At 35.8% G+C, this 23890-nt stretch overlaps 4 protein-coding genes across 10 annotated transcripts; 3 read left to right on the top strand and 1 right to left on the bottom strand.

Annotated features, from left to right (window-relative positions):
* The first annotated feature begins 758 nt into the window (after positions 1-758).
* Positions 759-6344, top strand: LOC101218669 (protein MLN51 homolog). 3 transcript variants are annotated; one of them, XM_011661253.2, is made up of 13 exons: positions 767-1706; positions 2281-2383; positions 2473-2678; positions 2792-2865; positions 2941-3621; positions 3900-4014; positions 4580-4702; positions 5067-5119; positions 5218-5263; positions 5411-5481; positions 5575-5652; positions 5775-5861; positions 5974-6344. In XM_011661253.2, exons 1-10 carry the CDS (start codon positions 1171-1173, stop codon positions 5436-5438), a joined length of 1965 nt encoding a protein of 654 aa, XP_011659555.1. In that variant the 5' UTR covers positions 767-1170; the 3' UTR covers positions 5439-5481; positions 5575-5652; positions 5775-5861; positions 5974-6344. The 3 variants fall into 3 exon arrangements, with proteins under 3 accessions (XP_031744573.1, XP_011659555.1, XP_011659554.1); XM_011661252.2 differs by having other exon boundaries at positions 768-1706; positions 2792-3621; XM_031888713.1 differs by lacking the exons at positions 3900-4014; positions 5411-5481; positions 5575-5652; positions 5775-5861; positions 5974-6344 and having other exon boundaries at positions 759-1706; positions 2792-3621; positions 5218-5246.
* A 1424-nt stretch (positions 6345-7768) lies between these two features.
* On the top strand, positions 7769-10710 carry LOC101220967 (probable receptor-like protein kinase At4g39110). The gene has a single exon (XM_004135774.3). The coding sequence runs from the start codon at positions 7837-7839 to the stop codon at positions 10465-10467; it is 2631 nt and encodes an 876-aa protein (XP_004135822.1). The 5' UTR covers positions 7769-7836; the 3' UTR covers positions 10468-10710.
* Positions 10711-11473: 763 nt separating this feature from the next.
* On the bottom strand, positions 11474-17355 carry LOC101218908 (centromere protein C). 4 transcript variants are annotated; one of them, XM_031889275.1, is made up of 12 exons: positions 17086-17355; positions 16215-16420; positions 16039-16127; positions 15844-15946; positions 15528-15763; positions 14490-15338; positions 13886-13962; positions 13555-13648; positions 12760-12839; positions 12314-12389; positions 12116-12223; positions 11474-11918 (listed from the first exon to the last, which is right to left on the bottom strand). In XM_031889275.1, the coding sequence occupies exons 1-12, from the start codon at positions 17254-17256 to the stop codon at positions 11791-11793; spliced, it is 2217 nt and encodes a 738-aa protein (XP_031745135.1). In that variant the 5' UTR covers positions 17257-17355; the 3' UTR covers positions 11474-11790. The 4 variants fall into 4 exon arrangements, with proteins under 4 accessions (XP_031745135.1, XP_031745136.1, XP_011659552.1 ...); XM_031889276.1 differs by having other exon boundaries at positions 12314-12383; XM_011661250.2 differs by having other exon boundaries at positions 15528-15739.
* A 467-nt stretch (positions 17356-17822) lies between these two features.
* LOC101221358 (DNA-repair protein XRCC1) lies at positions 17823-22772 on the top strand. Of its 2 annotated transcripts, none has more exons than XM_004135775.3 (8): positions 17823-17978; positions 18413-18771; positions 18879-19067; positions 19556-19667; positions 21048-21130; positions 21343-21453; positions 21662-21748; positions 22243-22772. In XM_004135775.3, the coding sequence occupies exons 2-8, from the start codon at positions 18547-18549 to the stop codon at positions 22552-22554; spliced, it is 1119 nt and encodes a 372-aa protein (XP_004135823.1). In that variant the 5' UTR covers positions 17823-17978; positions 18413-18546; the 3' UTR covers positions 22555-22772. The 2 variants fall into 2 exon arrangements, with proteins under 2 accessions (XP_004135823.1, XP_031745260.1); XM_031889400.1 differs by having other exon boundaries at positions 17837-17978; positions 18520-18771.
* Positions 22773-23890: the final 1118 nt, after the last annotated feature.

Here is a 23890-nt window from a genome sequence, read left to right as displayed (position 1 = left end):
ATCTGAAAAAAAATATAGATTAGATTTCTTTATTAAGAACAACGTAGATGAATCTCTAAATCAAATAATAAAACAATATAACAATATAATTGAGTAGAAACAACAAAGTATGGAGAGATGAAAGAGTTGACCAAATCATGGTAGAGTAAATGAATTAAGGTGAGATATATGATAGTGGTGAAACGAGAATAGGATGGTAACAGATGATAAGAATGATTATTGGTAGAAGTGGAAACAACTCATACTATGAATGATACTCCATTAATGAATGTAAAAAAGTTTTACATTCTCAATCGCAATAGTCTATATATTTAAGCAATAGTTGATATATCTAATACTGAAGTATTTGTTTTCTTATTTGATATCTATATAAAATCTAAAAAAATAAGAATTTAATCAAATAAAAAAGTTGTTTTAAATAATAAAATATTAGGAAAATATTATAATTTATGGGTGATAGAGAGCTTGAGTTGTGACTTGGGTTCGGTGTGTGTGTGTGTGAAGGAGATGACTTGAATAGTGAATACAAATTCAAAAAAAGAGTGGAACCCACTTGAGTTAGAAAGGCATTCGTGATTCGAGAGCTGAGGTGGGGAGGTGTAATTGGTGAGTGTTTTGGTACATAGATTCACGTTTTTCACTTAGCCGGAGCCCAAAGTCGTTGGTGATTCACATCTCATATCTCTCTTTCCTCAGTCTGACACATTTACCAAATTACCCTTTTAAAATTAGATAATTCCCAACAATTTCTCCCTAATTTTTCTCTATTAAGGATTACTTTTCCAGCCTCGGTCTTCTCCGCCCTAAAAAGAGAGAAAAGAACTCCATAATCTTTCAACTGTCTTTAATTCTAGGGTTCCGGCCGATGGTATTACCCTAGATTTCAACAACAATTTTAGTGTCTAATTACTCATTTTAGGAATATCTTTTCACTTCCCTCTCTTAGATTGTCACTTTTCAATTCAACTTCCTTCCAAGGGGTTTATCGAATTCCTATCTGGTTTCTGGTGCTTGAGGATTTTGGATTTGTTGTTGATTGATTTCTGCACGAAGATTTGTGTTTTGGTTTGATCGGAAGGGTGAGGGTTCGGATATAATTTTTTGTTTTATTTTTCTTCTTCTTCTTCTTCTTCTTTTTTTCTTTTTTTTTTTTTTTTTGGGAGTTGATTGATGGCTACTGCGACTGAAGAAGAGGTTGATTATGAGAGTGATCCGGAAGAAGCGAAGCGGTCACTGGCGATGCGGAGGCGGGAGGCGAGTGATGATGAGGAGGGTGAAGGAGAAGGGGGAGAAGGGAGGAGGACGATACGGAGGATGGGGATTCATTCGGATGATTCGGATGGTCAAGGTGGAGCTGCGGAGTACGACGATGAGGATGAATTGGGGGAAGATGTAGATGTAGATGAAGATGAGGTTGGTGAAGGAGTTGAGGATGTTGATGAGGGGGAGGAAGTTGAGGAAGATGATAATGAGGAGAGGAAGTTGGGCGATCATGTTGAACTGGATGCTGCCTCCGGCAATGTAGCGAAGGAGTTGGATGATGATGGAAGACCATTACCTGAAGAACAAACTGATTTGCACGAGGAAAATTTAGAGGGGGAATTTGATGAGGAGAAGAAGGTGAATGAGCCCTTCGCTGTTCCCACTGCCGGGGCTTTCTATATGCATGATGATAGGTTTAGAGACAATGCAGGTGGTCGACACAGGTATAGCTCTCACTCTCTTTCTCATTTAGTGAAGAACCAGTTCAGTTTTTCTTTTTATAGGTTAAGCCACTCTTATATGCGCGTGTTTTAAACCTTTTTTCCCTTCAAAAAATTGTGATTTGGCTGAAATTGTGAACAAACATAATTGAAGGCATTCTTAAGTAAATTTTTAGAATTGAGTGTTATCATTCCTAGGGAGCAATTTATGCTTGGGAGTTGCGTGGTTGACCCATCAGAACGAGATTTTCTTTAATTGTCCACTTTTCCGTAGTCTATATATTAGGTAAGTTTTATCCCTCCATGGTTTGTGTTTTAAGAGCCTAAAGTCGACCTCTAAATGAAGAACTCCACCTCTAAAAATTCTATTTAGTTATTTTTTAGGAATTGGGGGGTCTGAAATTATGCTCTGGAACAGGTTTTTGAAGATAAAGGCACTTTACTGATTCCAATTTTCTAAGAAATACTATGGGGACTTGCATACCTCCTTCATACTTCAAGCTCTTAGCCTATCTATTGCTACAACTTCTGTCAAACTGTACTTCCCTTTACCTTCTTGTTTTTAAAACATCTGTAGGAGAACACATGGTGGAAGGAGGTTGTGGGAGTCCAAGGATGACATGAAATGGGGGCATGACAAGTTTGAAGAAATGACTTTGCAAGAAAGGCATCGTGATGAGGTAATGATTTGTTTGTTATTTGCACTAAATGTAAACATGAGTCTCTCTCTATCTCTCTCATATGTGTTGTTTTCTTTACACCATATTAGAGGAGAACTTCCAAGGGTCACCCACGAGGTCGGGGTAAAAGCAGAGGCATGGATCATGGTTATGCTCGAGGGAACAGATCTCGAGCATACAATAAAAATAACATTCAAAGCAATGCTGCTCCTAAAGTTGTGAGAGGAAGAGGACCTAGACGGTATGAACCAACTATGAACAACAATGCTAGATCCTCTCCTTCACAAGAAAAACAGTAAGTAATCAATTCTTATAAATGAATCTTAATAGCTTTTACTTGTTAGAATTTTTTTACAGCTCATGGGCGCTTACTCATTTAGTATATGTCCATTTTGCATATGACCTCAGATCTGTGAAGCCTATTGAGAAAGCATCTTATAATAATACAGGGAGATCCCTTGCACCCTCTCCAAACATCGAAGGTGAGCAAATCTCTGTTAGGAAACATGCCTTTGCATCAAGCCTGAATTATGCTTCTCCGCCTTTCTACCCTTCAGGGACGTCTAGTAAAAACATCCCTAAAGTGGAAAAAAGTGAAGTACAAGCTGGACTTCCTGAAAAGAATATGTATGATGATACTTGCTCTTTGCCACAATCAACTGTAATGGTAGATGGAAAGCATGTAGTTGATACTGTTGCCATGGAGAGGGTTTACATAAATGATTCAACCAATCCATCTCTAGGAAATCCTTTATCCAAGCCATCTTCTGGTTCTTCCATGGTCAATAGTGGTCAAATTCCCCAATCTAGACCTCATGGAAGGGGTGCTGCTGTAGGACCAACTGGCTACCCTCCTGCATCACTCCATAGCCAAGTTAACAAGGTCTCTTTACCTGCTCAATCACATGGTGTAGCACGAACTCCTGGTCAAACTAGGGTTCAATCTGCCATTCAGGTTCCTGTCCAGCAGTTGGGTCAACGACCTGGTAGTGGATCTCAGTCTTCATCTCCACCAAAAACTTCCACTTCAGTTAACTCACTTGAATCTGGCGAGGGTGATTCCTCTTCAGAATCAAGTAAGTTGAAAACTGCTTTGGTTGGAAAGGGGAAGGGTGTGGCCCAGGGTATTGGTGCCGGTTCTTTCATTTATGGTGGTGCTCAGATGATGGGAACTTCTGGGAACATGAATATTACTCATGGAGACCAGAACTTTCCTCATACTCCAGCATTTTTGCCAGGTAAAGCTTTACATTGCATACCTAATTTTTATCTTTATGGGAAATGGAGAATAATAAAATGCATGGGTTCTTGTGGATCCCTGTTATATCATTTAAAATAAAATTACCTGAGTTTGATATGGTGCCATGTGCAATTGAGTTCATGAAGTATGTGTTTTGTTTTGGTTTGTTATAGTTTTATTGATCAATGAAGAATTTGTTATTTTAAATAATGTTTTTAGTTCTTTTTCTCTTTATTGTCTATGCTATTGATCTTTTATCGTTGAATACTTGCGAAGTTATGCAATTTGGAGGTCAGCATCCTGGTGGCATTGGAGTTCCTGCTGTTGGCATGGCATTTCCAGGATATGTTGCTCAGTCCCAACTTGGCATGGGAAATTCAGAAATGACATGGTAGTAGTCATTTTCATGAGGATGTTATATTGCATGCCATAAATATGCTGTGCTCTGGTGGATGTTGTTGATCTTGCAATATTTTGGTGACCAATGAACTGAAGTTTTTTTAACACAGACGAATGTATATATACGTGTGTGTTATTTTTTTCTTTTCCTTTTTTTCTATAAGGTAAATTTCATATATATGAAATTATAAAAAGACCCAAGCCCAAAGCAAAGCAAAGTTCATTTTGTTCAATAAAAAACATTGAGATGAAATGTATTAATTCACCAAGCAAATGCTGTTCTACATTCATTGTATTTAATGATTTGTGATGTCTGTCTTGATTTTGATTCTTCCATTTTTTTATTGTCTGGAATCTCTGGATGGAATTGCCTAATTGGTTTTATGTGATTAGATTGACAAAACTTAAGAAAAAGGATCCAATTCAATGTCTCGATTTTGATTCTTCCATGCAATTCCTCTGAATCTTCCTTTTTTTTCTCTTTTTCTGATAAAAATTCATTTTACCACCCTATCGCCTGTTGGTGGTTCTCATTTAAGGAGCTATATATTCTTCAGGTTACCAGTTTTGGCTGGTGCAGCTGGGGCTTTGGGAGCTACATATTGTTCGCCTTATATAGCTATGGATGGGGCTTATCATGCTCGACCCTCAGGACAGACATCATCTGCAGGAATGTTGAGGTTAGTATATATTGTACTGGTTTTGATAATTCTGGATGCTGTTGTCTTGTCAGTGCATCATGTTGTTTGCCTCAATACACTTCATGAGCTGTGCTTTATTCAGATACAGATTTGAGATTGTCACACTTGCACTCTCACTATGTTGTATGAAAGCTAGTAGAGTTTTTACTATCAATATGCTCTTTGTTTAGAATTATTTTGGGGATAGATTAGAAAGATGGTGCCTCTTTTATATATATGTATATATGTATCTATATACCAGAGGGATTACTTAGTACTTCTTTCTTGATATATTTTATGAATCCACTTCGACATATGTTTTTCCATTGATCATTAGATCTTGATTTATTTCTACTCTCTGCAGCAAAGAAAATAACTCAAACAAATCCAGTAATGAGTCAAAGCCTCCACAAAATGGTAAAATTGTCTTATTTTTACTAGAACATGATTGATTTTGTATATTTCTTAGATGGCAAAAACATAGTTATGGCACAACTGATCTTTCTCCTTTGCAGAACTCGAAAGTGATGATGTTGGACAACGACAAAATAAGCCACGCAGGTAATTTTGGATATATTGTCTATTCACTCTTTTCTGAGTAGAAGACAAGGTTCAAAAACTTATTTTCCTTGGCTCACTTGTAGATATCATGGTGTAGATTTTGATTGGGTTTGATGTAAAACTCTGCCTTTACTTTTCTCGTTTCAGATATTCAGAGATGAACTTTGGCCAATGAAGTAAGCAAGCGTATGTGACGGAGCCTATTTCAATAATCAAAGGTTTGGAACTGAAAAAATGAACCAAACTTCTTTTATATGTGTTTATATGCATCTCTATCCAGTTTCTAACAGTTGATATTTTATATTTTGCAGGCCTTCTTCTATGCCCTTCGTGATCTCTAGCTTTATTCTGGAGCACTTTGGGCTGCTATAGGTTCCAATAAGTATTAGGTAAATGAATTAGATCCTTCTTCTTAGTTTGGCTTAAAGAAGATATAAATAAATATGGACTGACAGTCACAGGCAGCATAGATATATATATATATATACGTTTTGGTCTGTTCATCTCACAGGACTATACGACGAACTCCTCTCCTGCCGTTAATCTGAGAACAGTATTTTTCAGCTTGACGTGTGGGCTTTTCCTTGTTTAAATTGCGGTACGGCGTTTGTTTAAATGCATGCTTCAGTTTAGTTTGTTTGGTAGGAAGTTATATAATATACAGAAGAAGTAACTTTTATGTTTGGGTGTTGTTGACTCCATGGTGCCAGGTTTTTCTTGTGGTTTGGTTTTTGAATGAAGCAAGTGAGAAAAAAGGGCTTCCCCAAATATGAGAAAAATGAGAGAAATGGTGAAGAAAATTTGTTTTAGCAGAAGCTATAGCTATGATGTGCTAATTGGAGTTTGATATTATTCTCTATTCTATAATATGAATGAATATATGATATAATATATATAGTGCTTTGGTTAAGAAGTTTATTTGTTTGTTACCTTACCACTATGGTTTGAGTATTTTTCTTTGTATGATATGGTATTTTCTCTAATGTGGGATTCAATACTTAGGATGCTGTCAAGTAATGAGACCATTAGTATTCGATTTGCGTGACAGTATAATAATCAGTCTTGCTTTACTTTACCATTACGAGTTCTATGTCAATCTCACTTTCTATTTATTAAGTATTGTGATACACACACACACGCGCATATATATATTTCAAACATTTAATGTACTTGAAAATATTGATTCATCTACCTATTGAACATTCAGTTTGCTTTAAAAAGCAAAGGTTGAGTTGAAATTTTGTAATATGATTCTATCAGGTTCGGTTTTCTCAACATAAATGTTGTCGTCTTAAGTAATACTCTTTTTCTTTCCCTTGTGTACATGTACATAATTTGGTCTACCCTTTTATATTTTTCTCTCTTTAAATACATCATTAGAGCGCGCTTGGCCCCAAAATGGGTTTGGAGGAGCGGAGAAAAAAGAAAGACCACTCTTTCGTTATTATTATCAACTCAATTTTGCGTACCAAACATCCCCTACGTCTTTTTATCTATTCAATTTTCGAAATTTTTTTGATCTCCAATACGCACTTGTAATAAAAAAGAAATTTAATGTTTTACCATACGACTTACTAAGGATTATTCAACGCCTTACATAGAACTAAAAAAACTTTTTTTTTTTTCTTTTTTGAAATAAATGAGATCTAAAAAGGTTTAATGGCAAAAGAATCAACTATATTCCGATGACACTACAACATGATGAATGATACTTCAATCAAAGGATTACAATATATGGTTATGAAATTTAATGGGAGCACTTTCAAGAATGTTATGTTTTCTCTAAGAATTTCAATTAATCAATATGTCAATACATTATAGATACAAATAACTTTTTTTTTTTTTATGAAGTCCTGAGTATAACTCAGTACCTCAGTTTGTTAAAAAAAGAAAAGTCCTTTGAACAAAATATGACTTTCGTACCCCTATTTGACTCTAACAGTGTAAAAAACTTCCATTTTTGCATGTAATGAGTGCTGGTGGCTTTTGGTTTGGTTTTGAAATATTTAGTTTAGAGTTTGATATGTCCATCCAAATATAAATCTCATTATTCAATAGATTAAATAAAATAAAAAAAGATTTTAGTTGTTTGATATATATGTACTCTTTCAACAAACTAATTCCCCCACAAAATTGGACCTTCATTATGCTGTATGTCTTATACTATGCAATTGACAGTCTTATACTAAAAATATTTGGAAAAAAGATAACTTATGAAAGTGAATTTATAATGCAAAAAACTACGAAGAGGTGAATGGCGAACCACAAAAGTGATGGCATTTTGACTATTTCAAATGTGAGCTACTTGTGATTTGGATAGTGAAAGCTAAAAAAAGGAATTGGCCAAAAACCAACAAGAATTTCAGTGGGCCAAAATTGTTGGGACAACCAATTCTTGGCTGAATATTGTTGAGAAATGATTCAAAGCTACATCTCATCCATTTAAAAAAGATGGATAAAAATAACCAACTGGTTTAGGAAAAAGGCATAATACACAAACTCTTTTTAGAAATTCTTAGCTTTGTTTTGTTTTTCTTTTCTTTTTTGATTCAGACCTCCTCACCCAGGAGGGAATGGAGATTAAAGAAAAGAAGAGAACTTCGACTATCTCCTCTCCATTAATGTCATCTTCTTCGATGGCTATCCTCCTGGTTTTTCTCTGTTTCATTTTTAACTGTCCAAACATCGCATTTGCTACCGGCCCCGGCGCTTCCTTCATTCCCAAAGATAATTTTCTCATTGACTGTGGTGCCAACAAGGAAGTTGGTGCACTCCCTGATGGGAGAGTTTTCAAAACTGATGAGCAATCCAAGCAATACTTAGATGCCAAGGATGACATTATAGCAACCGCTACGCCGGAGATGAAGGCACCGTCGCCAGTCGATTTGACAGCCAGAGTCTTCCTCCAAGAAGCTACTTACATTTTTCAAATGGCAGAGCCTGGATGGCATTGGCTACGCCTACATTTCCTTCCTGTTAAAAGCAATGACTTTGATCTCTTGCAAGCCAAATTTTCAGTAGCTACTGAAAATTATGTGTTGCTTCATAGCTTTAACATCAACAATGAATCCACATTTGTTCTCAAGGAGTTTCTCCTCAATATCACTGAACCAAAACTCTCAATCAAGTTCTTGCCTATGAGGAATTCAGCTGCTTTCATCAACGCCATCGAGGTCGTCTCGGCTCCTGTGGACTTGATTGCCGATTCCAACGTGGAGTTGTCTCCAGTTGGAACTATTGAGGGCCTGTCAAAATATGCATTTCAGACACTGTATAGGTTAAACATGGGAGGTCCTATAATTACTCCAAGAAATGACACTCTTGGGAGAACATGGGAGACAGATGAAGTTTATAGGACACCGAAAGCTGCTGGTAGTAGTGTGGTTGTTCAGACTAATAGCATCAAATACCAAGGAGGATTGAAAGAAACAGGCATGTTAATTGCTCCTCCAAGTGTGTATGCAAGTGCAGTTCAAATGGGAGATGCTCAAGTTAGTGTACCAAATTTCAATATCACGTGGAAATTTGAAGCAGATCCCTCATTTGGGTATCTAGTTCGCTTCCATTTTTGTGATATTGTCAGCAAAGTACTCAATGATATCTATTTCAATGTTTATGTAAATGGGAAAGCTGCTATAACCAACTTGGATTTGTCACACAAGCTAGGAAGTTTGGCAACTGCATATTACAAGGATGTTGTGGTTAATGCTTCCTTGATTGTAGATGGACTGACAGTTCAAATTAGTCCGGCTAATGTCGATACCGGTGATTCGAATGCCATTCTAAATGGTATAGAGGTATTGAAAATAAGCAACTCTGTTAATAGTTTGGATGGAGAGTTTGGAGTGGATGGTAAGTCTGCAAATGGATCTAACCGTGGGACAGTTGCTGCCGTTGGGTTTGCAATGATGTTTGGAGCGTTTGTTGGGCTCGGCGCGATGGTGATGAAATGGCATAAAAGGCCTCAGGATTGGCAGAAGAGGAACAGTTTCTCTTCTTGGTTGCTTCCTGTACATGCTGGTGATTCAAGCTTTATGACAAGCAAGACTTCATATGGATCACATAAGACCAACATTTATTCCTCTACTTTAGGCCTTGGTAGGTTCTTTACTTTGGCAGAACTTCAAGAAGCCACCAAGAACTTTGATCCCAATTCAATAATTGGTGTTGGTGGGTTTGGAAATGTGTACCTTGGAGTGATTGATGAAGGGACTAAAGTAGCAGTTAAGAGAGGAAATCCACAATCTGAACAAGGCATAACAGAATTCCAAACAGAAATTCAAATGCTTTCAAAACTTAGACATAGGCATTTGGTTTCTTTGATTGGGTACTGTGATGAAAATGCTGAAATGATCTTGGTATATGAGTTCATGTCAAATGGTCCATTCAGAGATCACTTATATGGAAAGGACATATCTCCATTGTCATGGAAGCAAAGGCTGGAGATTTGTATCGGGGCAGCTCGAGGTCTCCATTACCTGCACACAGGAACAGCACAAGGAATCATTCACCGTGACGTCAAAACAACCAACATTTTACTCGACGAAAACTTCACCGCGAAAGTTGCCGATTTCGGATTGTCGAAGGATGCTCCAATGGGGCAAGGACATGTCAGTACAGCAGTGAAAGGAAGTTTTGGATATTTGGATCCAGAGTACTTTAGGAGACAACAGTTAACAGAAAAATCAGATGTTTATTCCTTTGGAGTTGTTCTGCTTGAGGCTTTGTGTGCAAGGCCAGCAATCAACCCATCTTTGACAAGAGAACAAGTGAACTTAGCTGATTGGGCAATGCAGTGTAAGAAAAAAGGGTGTTTGGAAAAGATAATGGATCCACTTCTAGTTGGAGCTATAAATCCTGAGTCCATGAAAAAGTTTGCAGAAGCATCAGAGAAATGTCTAGCTGAACATGGTGTAGACAGGCCAAGCATGGGGGATGTATTGTGGAATTTGGAGTATGCATTACAACTACAAGAAGCTTTCTCACAAGGCAAAACTGAAGACGAAAACAAAGCTGCAAGTACGACGGCAACTGTCACCCCGGCCACACCTCCCGCTGTCGAAGCTTCGACAAATGCATCGAACTCCGACAACCGCTCTGTCGTGCAGCCAGAACAGAATAGGCAACCAGCAGAGGTTCAAGCCATTGATGATCATTCAGGAAGTGCAATGTTTGCTCATTTTTCTAATCTCAATGGTAGATGATTTCAAAATTTGAAGGGCCTTATAGCATACGTCATATGAAGATTCAAATTGGCTACTTGGCTGAGTTTGGATAGGTTAATCTGCATTCAATGTGTGTTCCTTATATTCTCTCTCTCTCTCTCTCTCTCTCTCTCTCTCTCTCCCCTCTTCCTTTTTTCTTTTTTTATTTATTTACGTGGGAGTGTCTGATTGCTTGAGTCAGAAAGGCAACAACAAAAAGAAAGAAAAAAAAAAAAAGTTTGGTAAATATGTTGTGATTTTCTGTGCTGATGTTCAAGAAATGTAAAACATGCAGTAGAGCTAATCCCATATATACTCCATTTATAAGCTACAACTTGATTTTGTAATACTTTAGTATTTTTCAATCTTAGAAGATGAATTCAGAGAATGTTTTAGATGGCCCTTCCACTTTTAAAACAAAATTAATTTGAATATCTACTATCAAGTTTCAATAAAGTTTTGAGCAATCCCCAATCAATAAATAGTTTAGGAATTCACAAAACTTAGTCAAATTACTATCATTTTGTTTTAGAATGGTTAGCTTAAAAATCTAAATAGGATGGAGATCGATTAGTACAGCATACTACAATACAAAAGGTCCCAATAGAATAAATTATATCTAACATTTGACAGCTTTAAACCAAATATATTAACCAAATTTCAATAGTTCACTTCAATCTTATGCAATGTAAGAGAATGTAAGAGGGTGTTCAACCTGAAGAAATAAGATAGGGTAATTATAATGGTTAGTAATTTAGTGTACCAATATTTGTAATGTTATCTATCATTGACAATCACTGATAGACTCGACAGATTTTGCTAAAGGTTATTACTGTACATTATACAGTTTGACTATGATTGCTATATTTGTAATGTTTCTAATTTATAAAAGTTTGATATTAGTGTTTGGGACGAATTAATGATATTGTATAGACATACACATCAGGCGACCTACAATGTTATAGTACAAAACTAGTTGCCTTCGCCCCGAGACAAAAAGAAAGAGTGAGCGTCAAACAAATTCACCCAAGGATTACAACTCATTCTAGAAAATTGGTACAGAAAGCTAGTTGTCAATGGGTAAAATATGAAATCTTATGACAAAGTACATGAGCTCAAATACACAAGCGAAACAGCTTGATAGATATATATATGATAGAGAAAAGGCTTAGAAATATACAATGCAATGTCATAAGCCTAATTCTCCTCTACAGTTTTTACAAAGAGACTGGATGTTGTTTGTATTCAAAGGGAATTGCTTGTTGTTATACATGCAAAATCTAAGAAGCTTCAAGGCTTTTTGTTCCTTTTAGTAGATGACTCTCAGTGAAGGGCTGCTAACTCGACGAGATCTTTGTACTCATTGGAGACTAGAGACTTCACCTTCATGGTTGGTTTGCCATTTCCTTTTGCTGGAGACACATACTTCAACCCAATTACTGTCGTCAGGCCTAACAAAAATGATCCGGTAATTAATTTACAAGCACGTGAAAAAAGAGAATCGTGGAGTATAAGATAGAAGGAATGCTTCTCATTATTATTATACCAATTTAAAAAGTTTTCGCTTGATTTGAAACAAAACATTATCAGTCCAAAACATATATAAGTGTGGAATTGTTAAAAGGGATTTCTTCCGATGTTCACTTACTCTCATGTACACGTCCGTACAACAGCCTTTCACCTTTCCAGTACTCCAAGGGTCGTGTTTTGAACCTGGTACTTCTTCTCACCCCACTTTGCCACGTTGTACCAGCACCTAGGAAGATTGGTAGATAACGAAGTATTTTAAAAAGGAAAATCTAAATACTATAAAGATTAATTATTGGTTAAATTTACGGCTAATCACCTGCAAGGCTTTGCCTCCGAGAAATCTTTTTGCCTTTGTGTTGTTTGTTTGCACGAGATTTTGGCTTGACCTGTTCCTACATCAGCAACCAAAAAAAAAATCCTTGATCGTCTCTCAAAAGTAAAAACCAGAAATAACCATGTTCTAGTAAACAAGTAGAGTTAACAACTGGCGGACTCTCATCATTTTCTTTCTTTCCTGGGGTAGCAGAGTAAATTAATTGACTTATTTCTACCTTATTATTATGTACAGAGAGGAAGCTGAGTGGAGATGGTAGGCTACTCCCAATTTAAAATTGTAGATGGCAATATACCGTTAACAAAATATAGCACAGGTAGTCAAGCAATGGTCAACATACAATAATAGTAATTGTGAGAATAATGAAACGAACACATGCCAGACAAAATGATTAATGAGAAAAAAGAAAAGAAGAAAAGGTCAAAAACCCCATCATGGTGATCCGTTCCACTGCTTCTAGATGCCCCATCGGCAATATTTTCAGCACAAGTAGTAGTAGTTGATTGATCTGTTAAAAACAAAGAACACAGCCTGAAATCATCTAGTCCATCTACTGGGAAATGATAAGCAAACATGAACAAATTTCTGCTTTCTCAACATAAAAATAGGAGTGAAAATAAGCAGTTGAATCTATGAAGAGAGGAAATGGGTCTTCATATGAGAAAGCTGAAGCCAATTCAGAAAAATGGCAAGACTGAAAAATATTGAAATCTACCTATGCATTCAGAGAAACAAATATTAAATACAGGATTTGTTAAATCATCAATTGACCCAAAAACTTGAGCCAATAGATGAAGGCAAATTTAATTATATATCATCTACCACTCTCCCTCACTTGTGAGCCGAAGGTCCAACAAGTGAAAATCAATCTTAAATGGTGAGAAAATAGCATTGCAGGAGTTTGAATATGGGACCTTCCTGGACCACGAGGTCCGACAACATGTTAAATCACCGATTGACCCAAAAGCTTATGCAAATGGGTGAATGCAAGTTTATTTATATATCAAACAGAGTTCCTTCAAAATATGGTACGCTTCAACTACTAAAATTTAGTTAACTATCATGAAACAAAAATATACATGTCCAAAATTCACACACAAAAATGAGCATACAGCTGAAGCCAGTAACATAAATATATAATGTTAGGTTTTAATTTCCTATTTACATGATGATACAAGAAATTAGCAGCTAGTAACTAATGATTCTGGTATTGAAGATCATACCCAACTGACTCTGAATGGCTACTGGGTACTCTTTAATCACATCCACCTTAGATGACTTTGGTTGCTCAGAAGCTGATCCTTCATGATCTTCCATCTGCATATTATCAGCGTTTACCATTAGTTACTAATATATGCCCGACAAAATGATTAATGAAACTGAGAACACTTCCTTTTAACAATGATAACCCCAATAACGCTTTTTTTTTTGTAAAACATAATCTGCAAAGCTTCATCTATAACAAATACCACAATTTGACAAAGAACTCAGAGTCATCAATCATGAGCTACTGGAAATAAAGGCCCAAATGATAAAGAAGAAAAGGTCAAAAACCTCATCGCGGTGTTCTGTACCACTGCTTCTAGATGACCCATCAACAATATTTTCAGTACAAGTAGCAGCTGATTGATCTGTTAAAAAACAAAGAACAGAGCCTGAAATCATCAATATCTACTAGGAATTGATAAGCAAACATGAATAAATTTCTGCTTTTTCAATGTAAAATACAAGTACAAATAAGCACAGCTAAATCCATGAAGAAAGGAAATGGATTTTCATAGGAGAAAGCTTAAGCCAATTCAGAACTATGACATGACTGAAAAAAATTGGAATGTGTCTTTTCATTCAGAGAAACAAAATATTAATTATAGGGTTTCTTCAAAATGTGAAGCATTAAATGGTACACTTCAACTACTAAAATTTAGTTAAATATCCGAGATGTATTTCTCATTAAGTTATCTATTATTTCTCAGATATATTTAGTAAAAGTAAAACATATGTGTTCAAAATTTATCAAAAAAGAAAAAAAGTTCAACCATCAAACGTGCTAAAATGAGCACTTGGCAGTAACATAATGTTGGGCTTTAATTTCCTATTTACATGACAATAAAAGAAATTATCAGCTAGTAACTAATGATACTGGCATTGAAGATCATACCCAACTGACTCCGAATGCCAACCGGGTACTCTTTGATTAGATCCACCTCAGATAATTTTGGTTGCTCAGAAGCTGATCCTTCGTGATCTTCAATCTGCATATTAGCCACCGCATCTGCTTGGGCTTCAAGACAACTCAATTTCTCATTTATTTCCACGTCTGTGCTGCTGACACTAACATTTTTAGCCTCCGTGCTGGCATAAGTTCCACTTAAAGCAGTATTGCCCCCAACTTGGGGTACATTTAAAATATTACTTGAAGATATATTAGACATGGAATCATCTCCAGAAAGAATTTTGGATGGTTTAATTCCATTTGCTACAGTCCCACCATCTCTGGTTAAAAGTGGCTTCAACTTAGAAACGCTTGACTGCTCTGTATTACCAACTGCATCAGATAAGTGATTACCGAGTTCAAAAAGGTAAGGATCTCTTGATGGAGATTGGTCAATGCCATGAGCTGAAAATGAATCACTTGATGAATTTGAAAGTGAAATCCGTCTATTTAGTGCTGATAACGATGCCAATGGACTTCTCATTGATGATGGTGTAGAAACAGGATTAACCAAATTTACATTGTCCTGCTTAGATTTCAAAATTTCTATCTTTTGTAACTGATTGTCCACACTGATCAAACTACGCTTTGATAGATTGCTTCTTGAAGATTTCAAATTCATTGTTGGAATGGCTTCTAAATCTGGAAGGCATAATTTCTCTAAAGTAAGAGGTTTAATCTGCAAGCGCTCCTGTAATATGTTGATGGCTCGATCACCTTCTAGATCTTCACAATTACCAGAGAGAAATTCATTCAAAATATCATTTATTCTGTTCTCTGCCTTCGTAGCTGAAGCTAAAAGGGAAAAGGAAAAAAGGGTCAAAGAGGTCCATGCAAACCACCATTAGTTTTAACAGGGACAGTGAGAAATGAAAAAGAAGAGAGGAAAAGGACGGCAGCATGTGAGATAGATAAAATCAACTGAACCATGATGCATGCAAAAAGTTGCATTTTGATCTCTAATCTCTATAATAAAATACCTACCAACGAGCTCCTCCTCCTCCTCCTCCTCCTCAAAGGCTACATCTTCATCAGTTTTCTTTTCTGAGTCAATTATATGTGGACTTGGGTGTGTTTCTGTGCCCAATTTCAATGGACTGAAAATGCCTGAATCAAATGTCACTTGAGAAGGATCTACATTCTGATCATCTTCAGTTGCTATTGATGAATATTGATGCTTGTATCTAACAGATCTTCTACATGCACGAGAAGATTTTGGACTGTCAACCACAAGAAAACGTGACACAAAAAGGAAAAGGTACAAAACTTTGTTAATAATATAACATATAAGTGATTATACCCAAGAATCCCCGGTCTACGCTGGCGTGTATTCGTCGACGGATTTTGTTGGTTCAAGTCCTTTAAAACTGCTCCCGTCTGCTTCTGGATTTCTTTTTTGGCATCTATGGACCAATTGCAAAATGGGAAGATAATATTGACACAAGTCTATATTATTTGAAATTTGAGTGAAAAAAGAAGCATAAGAACAACTTACTTTCATGCTTTTCATAGGCCAAAAAGAACTCCTCGGGGTCTTTCAATTGTTTGATGTCAAATGTTGGTTCCAAGTTCACAGGAGGTTGCCTATAAAAAGAAGATCTCATAAAAGTTGGCCAGAATGTTAATTTTGTTCTTGAAAGAGTAGGAAAATTTCACTATTAAAAGCATTACCTAGCATCGGGTTTTAAAGAAAACCTAGCCCGCTTTCGGTTTAAGGCCGGCCTTCTTTCTTGAAGATTTTCCTCTGCCTTCACTGTAGCTTCCTCATTTTTCTCATTCTTCACAAGAAATGTGGCAGCTTCAGATATCATCGAATTTGAGTTGCCATCTAAAATTGATCTGGCCTGTTCTAATAGTTTACTGGGACTCCTTAACACCTGACATATTTAGAAGAGAGTCGTTGGTCGTTAGTTAAACCAAAAGTAGAAATAGATACAAAATGCATCTTGAGGAGCCAAGATGATGAGAAAATGGGGATGAGATGGGATAGGAAGAATGATAAACAAGGCTGTACCACACTAACACCATAAGAAGTTGTAATTTCAATCACTCTTGCATCGATATTCTTAAGAACCCAGCCCCGTCTCAAACCGACGAACTAAACATCACGCCAGGAAGTATCTCAAATCTAAGTTCACAAACCAAGTGAACTACCCAGATATTACAAATAAAAACCAAAGTAGGCAGGACGTTTGGGTTTAAGTTAAGAAGAAACCATTAAATTCAAAGCCAAGAGCATTTCACTTCCCCAAATTTTCACAGTAACAAGAAACCCGAGTCTCCAATTCAACCATTGAGCTAAATCGTCACGACTAAGAAGGAAAACCATGTCGCACGCTGGCATACTTACTAACAACGTGGGAACAGTATACGGATTCCAATTCATCCTCAAAACATGCAGAAATTTTAAAAAAAAAATAAGAAAAAACACCGGCGATTGAATGGCCGGCGGAGCTCTTGGAGCAAGCAGGAAGCACTGTAAACCAAATAAATCAGTAAAATGGAAGCATCATATGCAACGACTATGGAAAGATAGTAATACCATGGATTTGAGGCGCTTGTGGATGCCGTCGAGGTCTGTTCCAAGATCATGTGGCTTTGACGGATCCGGCAAAGTACCAAATGCGGTCGAAAAAAGATTGATACCAGAATAAGCAGCAAGAGGATCGATAACATCGGAGTGTCGAGCTTCTTCGTTCGCCATTGTTATCATCTCCAACGTTTGAACCGAACCCTAGAACAACTCCAAATTCGAAAGAGTGAACCAAAGCGCGAAAACTCGTATTGTTTTTTTCCGTTCAAATTTTTATTGTTTTGCAGATGAGGTCCTTCAAAACTTTCATCTTTCTCCTTTTAGCCAACTTATTTCAATGAAATTGTGTTTGTTGCGATTCAAAATTCTTATTTCCTACTATATTTATTCGTTATTGTTTTGACTATTTTAAGTTCATTAATTTTTTATCATTATTTTTTAGTATATAACAACATGTTTACTATTTTTTTTAACTAAAAAAAAATTGTTTTCAAATATATACTATTCTAATACAAACTAAATTAATATAAACTCAAACGTAAACTAAAATTAACATAGTCCTACTATAATAATTTTAAAATTACAATAATCAATTTTATAATCTAAAACGTTTTTTTTATAGGATATTAATATTTATCATTAATTACAAAAAATATTACTTTTTTTTTATAACTTTGTTAAAGTTACAAATGTTGAGCATAATATTTCTCACTAAAAACTAAAAAGGAAAAAAACTTACCAAAGATACAAATTAATGAAATTGAAGGGATTGAAGAGTAAATCTAACAGTTTCTATAACTCTGAACGGTGGAAATATGGGAAGGTTGCAATCGCGGGCTATGTGCTGACTTCTTGAATCGACTCTGAACCTTTCGAATCAACTCACTGGAAGTAAAATTCAGGTATCGTTTCGTTTCTAATTTCAATCATCATCTTCCTACAATCTTTGCCGGTTTCTTGCTAACCTACCCGATCACGATACGCTGTAATGCCAGTGGTCAAATTTCACTTCAGCTTGGCGACTGCATATCAAACTTAATGCACTGCTTAATATGTTTTGACCTCGTTGAGCTTAATACCTTCCATTTTCCTGTCGGTTCGCTACCAAATGTTGTGTTAATTTTCTATTATTATTCGTAATTATCTTGATATGAAGTGGCAACATTAGTTTTTCAAGTTCGATCGGGTATTGAGAATTGATGAGATGAAATTGACATGAACTCGTTTAGGTTTGGTTAGGTTTTGTAACTAGTGCATTTTGATTCTATGTTTGTGTCACCTGGCAATAATTTGAAGTTGTTTCAGTATTGTAAAACAGCGTCCATAATCTTTGTAGGCTCTTACTCGCACCTCTTTAGTGCTTTGAGAACGGGTGTCTTTAGAGTTTTCATGCAAGTCTTCATTGCATTTGAGATGAGCTGACAAATTTCAGCCTGGTAGTAGAAAGTGAATCGCTTTAGCAGGAGCGATATGTCAAATTCAAAGGCCAATGAGGGTGGCGGCAGTGCTAAGCGCAGTCTTCCTTCATGGATGAGTGGGAAGGACGATGGAAGTACGTCTCGAGGCAAGAAACCAAACAGTTCTGCTTCTGTTGGAAATGATTTGATGGTCGAAGCTGAAGAGCCTAAGCAAGAGAAGGGAAATGGTGAAGGTCCAGTGAGCAGTTCATTACACCATGATTTCTCCAGACTTCTGGTTTACATATTGTCTCTTTTCACCCATTGTCTTCCTTTTACCTGCTATTTTTACATATTTTGATAGTTGACAGTCGCACTAAACTAAAAGGCCAACGTTAAATGCAGGAAGGAGTAGTTTTCGTGTTGTCAGGTTTTGTTAATCCTGAGCGTAGCATTTTGCGATCTCAAGCTTTAGAAATGGGAGCTCAATATAAACCTGATTGGAACTCAGATTGCACTTTGTTGATCTGTGCTTTCCCAAATACCCCAAAATTTCGGCAAGTGGAGTCAGATTGTGGAACCATAGTATCAAAGGTTTTTTCTTTGTACAAAAACTTGAGCATTAACCAGATATTGTTACAAAGAAAAAATGTGTTGGCTTTGATATGTAGGAATCGGAGAGTTGGTTGCTAAAATTTTTTCTGATGCTAGATTTGATTAAAGGGAAAACTTGATAGCTGTATGTTTGGTGTCAATTATTCAACCATGTTGATGATATGAAATAAATTTTCTGCTTATTTTAGTAGGTTCTGAACATTGTGGTTTATTTGAAATATTCTCAGTCTTGCTTTTGTCATGGTTTCTTTTTCTTGGATCATGAAAATTAACAAGTTTTATTCTTCATTAAGCATGTTATATCATATTGCTCTCTTTCAAGCATATCAATATCGGCACATTTTCTCCTAGATGTATCTAGAAATCAAGTCTAAAATCTGACTGTATCATATCTGATTGTCACTGATACGGGGATTCTAAATCGTTGATTTAGGTTCTAAGTGCTCTCATTCTGTCTTCTTTCTTAGGAGTGGATTTCAGAATGTTATGCACAGAAGAGGCTTGTTGACATTGAAAGCTACCTCCTCTATGCTGGAAAACCTTGGAGAAGATGCGATCTTTCACGTGAAGCCACCCAAGGTGATCTAAAAATAATTATGTTTCCATGGCTGTAGTTCCACTGAATGTTAATGTTAGTCACAAGACTCAAAACCACCATGGCCACAGCTGACACAGTAGTCATAGAACTATAGTCAAACTATGGTGCATTGTTTTCGATTGACCAACTTTAGAAGAAACAAACTTCTTAGTGATCATATGAAAAATACAAAGAGATATACAAATTATAGGAGGTTACAAAAGCCACACCAATTGGCTACAATGAGAAAGGTGTTATTATTACTTGAGAGGAAGAGAGAGTAAACCAAAACGACATAGAATTTAATCTTTTTTCCAAATAAAAATATTCTCCCAACCTTACTCATTCCTTCAAAATGTTCTTTAATTCCTTTTCTACTGAACATTCTGAAGTGTTTTTACCACACAAAGCCATGAAAACTTAGATTTCTGTAGAAGCCACAAAGGAGTTAGCGAAGGTTCATGACTAGAGAATCTACCATACACCAAGGTTAAGTTCCTTAAAAACCCCATTCTAGCATTTGTAAATGATTCTATAACTAAGTAAAATATGGTTCTTATTTTCACTGCCTTACATCAAAACCCTAAAAAACAATTAGTAGTGAAGTGTTTTTCCCCCAGTATATTATTTACTGTGTTGTGCTCTTTTCTGAACCAGAAACATTTCGTTCATAATATGATAAGGAAATGTTCAGGAAACAAACTCCCGATGGAGTGAGGAGGAAAAGGAAAGAAAAATGAAACAAACAACCTCAACTAGAGCATTGCAACCAAAAAAGACAAAGAAAATCAGAAGCAATGAGCCATCAAGTGAAATGATCCAGGTTCGGCAGCCCTCAAGAACAAGGCTCCAAGCCTCCAACAAAGAACCCCAAAACAAAACTCTATGAGAAAGTGATTTTAAAAAAATAACAAAAAACAAAAAGATAGGAGAGAAGAAAGAAAGAAAGAAAGAAACAGAAGCCAACTATTGAAGTCAGCCAAATAAAGGAGAAAAAGTAGGCCCATAAAAAAACACGGGAGCTTACTATACCCAGAGAAAGACACCTTTAATCATCTAATGACCCAAAAAGAGAATCTGATGAGTAAATTTCCTCTCCCTGAGTGAGAACTTGATGCCTTGGCAAAATATCCTTGGCAGTTTGAATCTTTGGCTTCTACAGTTGCAAACCAAAGAAAATTCCTCCCCCACCCCCCCACACCCACTTTTTTGGTTGGTGTCATGGCGTTGGACACTTGAAGTCTTGTAACTATCATTTCGTTGTTTTCCTGATTTTTTCAATGTTTTGATACCTTTCGTTCCTTCACCTTGTACCTGATATGCCGAAGAATCATTTTTTAATTTCCCATCATCCATTTTCATCCTGGGGTCTATGGTTGCAGATATTCCATCACCATCCAAGAAACCTCAGAGAGTGGTTGAAAAAACTTCACATTTAAAACCACATGAGCCGGAGATAGCTCAGGTAAATAGTCTAATTCTTTTGAAATTATATTCCATTATATCGTCTTTGTCTTTCCATTCTGATTAGTATTTGTATGCTTTATATGGGACGTAACAAAACAAAATTGACCTTTTGTGGGATGCTGGTTATTGTTCGGCTACATCTTTTATATTCATATACATACAAATGCTGATATATGGCTATTTATACCATTGATTGTGCGAGATATCCAGAGTAGACGGAGTAATTTTTCAAGAGACTGCTTTTCTCCTTCGAAATTAAAGAAATGGGCTATTGATGATTACCATAAGACACTTTCTTGGCTAGAGAGTCAAGAAGAGAAGGTAACACACATGCTTTTCTGTTTTATGCAATGTATAGATTTTACTTCAAGCACAAAGTACCCCAATTGAGTTCAATGGCAACCTGGAATCTTCTCTCAATCCCTTGGTTGGTTCTTAGGAATGTATGGGCTCTTTGGTTTTTCACACTTCAAATTTGGATAGATTGTGAGACTTCGTTGATTTTAATTCTTATTTTTAACCTTTGTAGCCAGATCCAAGTGAGATAAAGAAAATAGCAGCAGAAGGAATTTTAACTTGTTTACAAGATGCCATAGATTCTCTTCATCAAAATCAGGTAGACAGTTTTTTCCTATTTATGTATTTATGATCTATCTATTTCTCCTTTGCACTCACTGTGCTACTAAATGTTTGCCTAACTATAAGATAACGTGTAAAAAAAACATCAATGTATGTTATTGAGATTTTCTAAATGGTCTCGGTGTCTCGCTAGTGTGAGAAAACAGATGATATTACCGACCAATCAGCTATACTGTGAATGATCAGGCATTTCAACCCCTGACAGTTGCAACTTAGCATGAGAACCATTTTATCACGAATTTCTATTGGCTGGGAATAATTTTGAGTTCAACTGGTGCTGGATTTTGTTCCTTCAAGGTTCATGCGAGCGTCCTGTCAAATATTCCACTGTCACTTCTCTCATTATCTCGCCTTTCTCGCAATATGCTTGCATGCTTCATTGTTCATTTATTTTATTTAACGTGAAATGGAAAAGGTATCTGCTCTCAGCCTTATAGATTGGCACTTTAAACACAATTAATTCTTGTGCAGGACATCAATCAGATGACTGAAGAATGGAAGTTCGTTCCCCAGGTGGTGGAAGAGCTGGCAAAGCTTAGCAATAAGAAAGAGTCGATATCAAAGGAGGAACTTTGCAGGCAGGCCACGGATTCTAAAAGCATTTATGAAGTAGAACTTAATTCTCTTCTTGAGAGTTCCCCAGAAAGAAAGAAGAAGCGAATTGTCAAGAAAGAGTCGAAGAATGGTCATGAAACAAAGGAATATGATAGTGATGACACGATTGAGATGACTGAGGAGGAGATAGACGTGGCATTCCATAAAGTAGTTTGTAAGAATTCTTAGTTTAGGTCCTTTGAGATTTACAAAGAGAAACGCTTTTGCTGGTATGCGTTGTTGCCATAGTATGCTTGTGTTAATCTAAAGAAGTGAGAATGGGTCCATTGATTCTATATTCTCGTGCTTACTTGACATGTTTGACATGTTTGAGAGTGGTTCTAAAATATTATAATCACTTTTGATTTTGGGATTTTAAAATTGCTCTCAAACATTTGAACATTCAATAGTTAACCTTTTGTAGCTGTATAATGCTATCTTTTCGTGGTGTTTGGACAGCGGGAATGCAATTAGAAAATTACTAGGAATTCTAGAAGTGTAAGTAAGTTCGTAAAACGTGAAAACACTTGAAAATATAGTCAAATTGAAAGTGTCCAAACCAAATGAGTTTTGTATTACAATTCTAATTCAAAATGCTCAATCAAAATATTGGTTTTTTTATCAAATTACAACATAAATTCATCGATGGTGGTTCACCAAATTTAGAGCGAGAAGTTACAATTTCATTTTTAGTATTTTAATACTTTTAATGCGTTGTTTTAAACAATTTAAAAGTTTAGGGATAATTTAAGCTTATACATCCAAATTAGAGAACTTGTCAAAAATATTTATGCTCAAATAAACTTAGTTTAACTCAGAGAAAAAAAAAGTAACCCAATGGTTTTCTAGAGTCATGAGAACCTTTTTTCCTATTTTTGGTTTCACCCTTTTATGAAATTAGTATGTTTAATCATATTGTTTGTTTGTTTCTTGATTTCAAATATCACAACAGAAAATAAGCAAATAAAAAATATCATAATTGGATACAAATATAAATCAGAACTTTTTGGTTTCCCCTAATATGTTTTAAGAATTTCAGAATATTGATATGGTTAATGTAATTGCTACTCTGATATATTTTTGCCATAAAATTATATATTGTAATTTTCATATATTTCTTAGGAAAAAAGATCATATTACAATTTTAAAATAAAAATAGAAGTAACCCAAACTATTTTTTAAAAAGGAGTTTCTTTTCCTTTACATTTGTTTTCTTATATATGCATCTAAAAAGTTGCAAGATGGCAATTGATGCTTTTCTTTTCAAATGGGTAAAAAACAAAAAAGTACTTCTGGGTCTAAACAAAAATATTTTTTAGTTGAAATATGTTTTAGTCCATTTACTTTATACGTCCTTCTACTGTAGTCTACTCCATGTTTGTTTTGTTTTATTTGTGTACAAATCAGTATATTCCAATATCTAGTCTATTAACTTAAAAGAATAATTTGAATGACTTGGGAATTTTATAATTTTGTTATTTAAAAGTTAGTCTTTATTGAAATAAGAATGTAAATATTCTTTTCT

The sequence above is a fragment of the Cucumis sativus genome, chromosome 7 (genome assembly GCF_000004075.3).
Source record: "Cucumis sativus cultivar 9930 chromosome 7, Cucumber_9930_V3, whole genome shotgun sequence".
Taxonomy (NCBI): Eukaryota; Viridiplantae; Streptophyta; class Magnoliopsida; order Cucurbitales; family Cucurbitaceae; genus Cucumis; species Cucumis sativus.
Note: the sequence above shows the minus strand (reverse complement) of the source record. Positions and strands in the feature narration are given on the sequence as shown.

Bases quoted from the DNA above. Each gene is read 5' to 3' on its own strand.
- LOC101221358 (XM_004135775.3), top strand. From the start codon at position 18,547: ATGTCAAATTCAAAGGCCAATGAGGGTGGCGGCAGTGCTAAGCGCAGT. The intron at 21,131-21,342 runs GTAAATAGTCTA...CGAGATATCCAG, and splicing joins ATGAGCCGGAGATAGCTCAG to AGTAGACGGAGTAATTTTTC. The intron at 21,749-22,242 runs GTAGACAGTTTT...ATTCTTGTGCAG, and splicing joins ATTCTCTTCATCAAAATCAG to GACATCAATCAGATGACTGA.
- LOC101218669 (XM_011661252.2), top strand. From the start codon at position 1,171: ATGGCTACTGCGACTGAAGAAGAGGTTGATTATGAGAGTGATCCGGAA. The intron at 5,120-5,217 runs GTAAAATTGTCT...TCTCCTTTGCAG, and splicing joins GTCAAAGCCTCCACAAAATG to AACTCGAAAGTGATGATGTT. The intron at 5,264-5,410 runs GTAATTTTGGAT...TTCTCGTTTCAG, and splicing joins CGACAAAATAAGCCACGCAG to ATATTCAGAGATGAACTTTG.
- LOC101220967 (XM_004135774.3), top strand. From the start codon at position 7,837: ATGGAGATTAAAGAAAAGAAGAGAACTTCGACTATCTCCTCTCCATTA.
- LOC101218908 (XM_031889275.1), bottom strand. From the start codon at position 17,256: ATGATAACAATGGCGAACGAAGAAGCTCGACACTCCGATGTTATCGAT. The intron at 16,421-17,085 runs GTATTACTATCT...TAAATATGTCAG, and splicing joins ACAAGCGCCTCAAATCCATG to GTGTTAAGGAGTCCCAGTAA. The intron at 11,919-12,115 runs GTAAGTGAACAT...CATTTTTGTTAG, and splicing joins GTACGGACGTGTACATGAGA to GCCTGACGACAGTAATTGGG.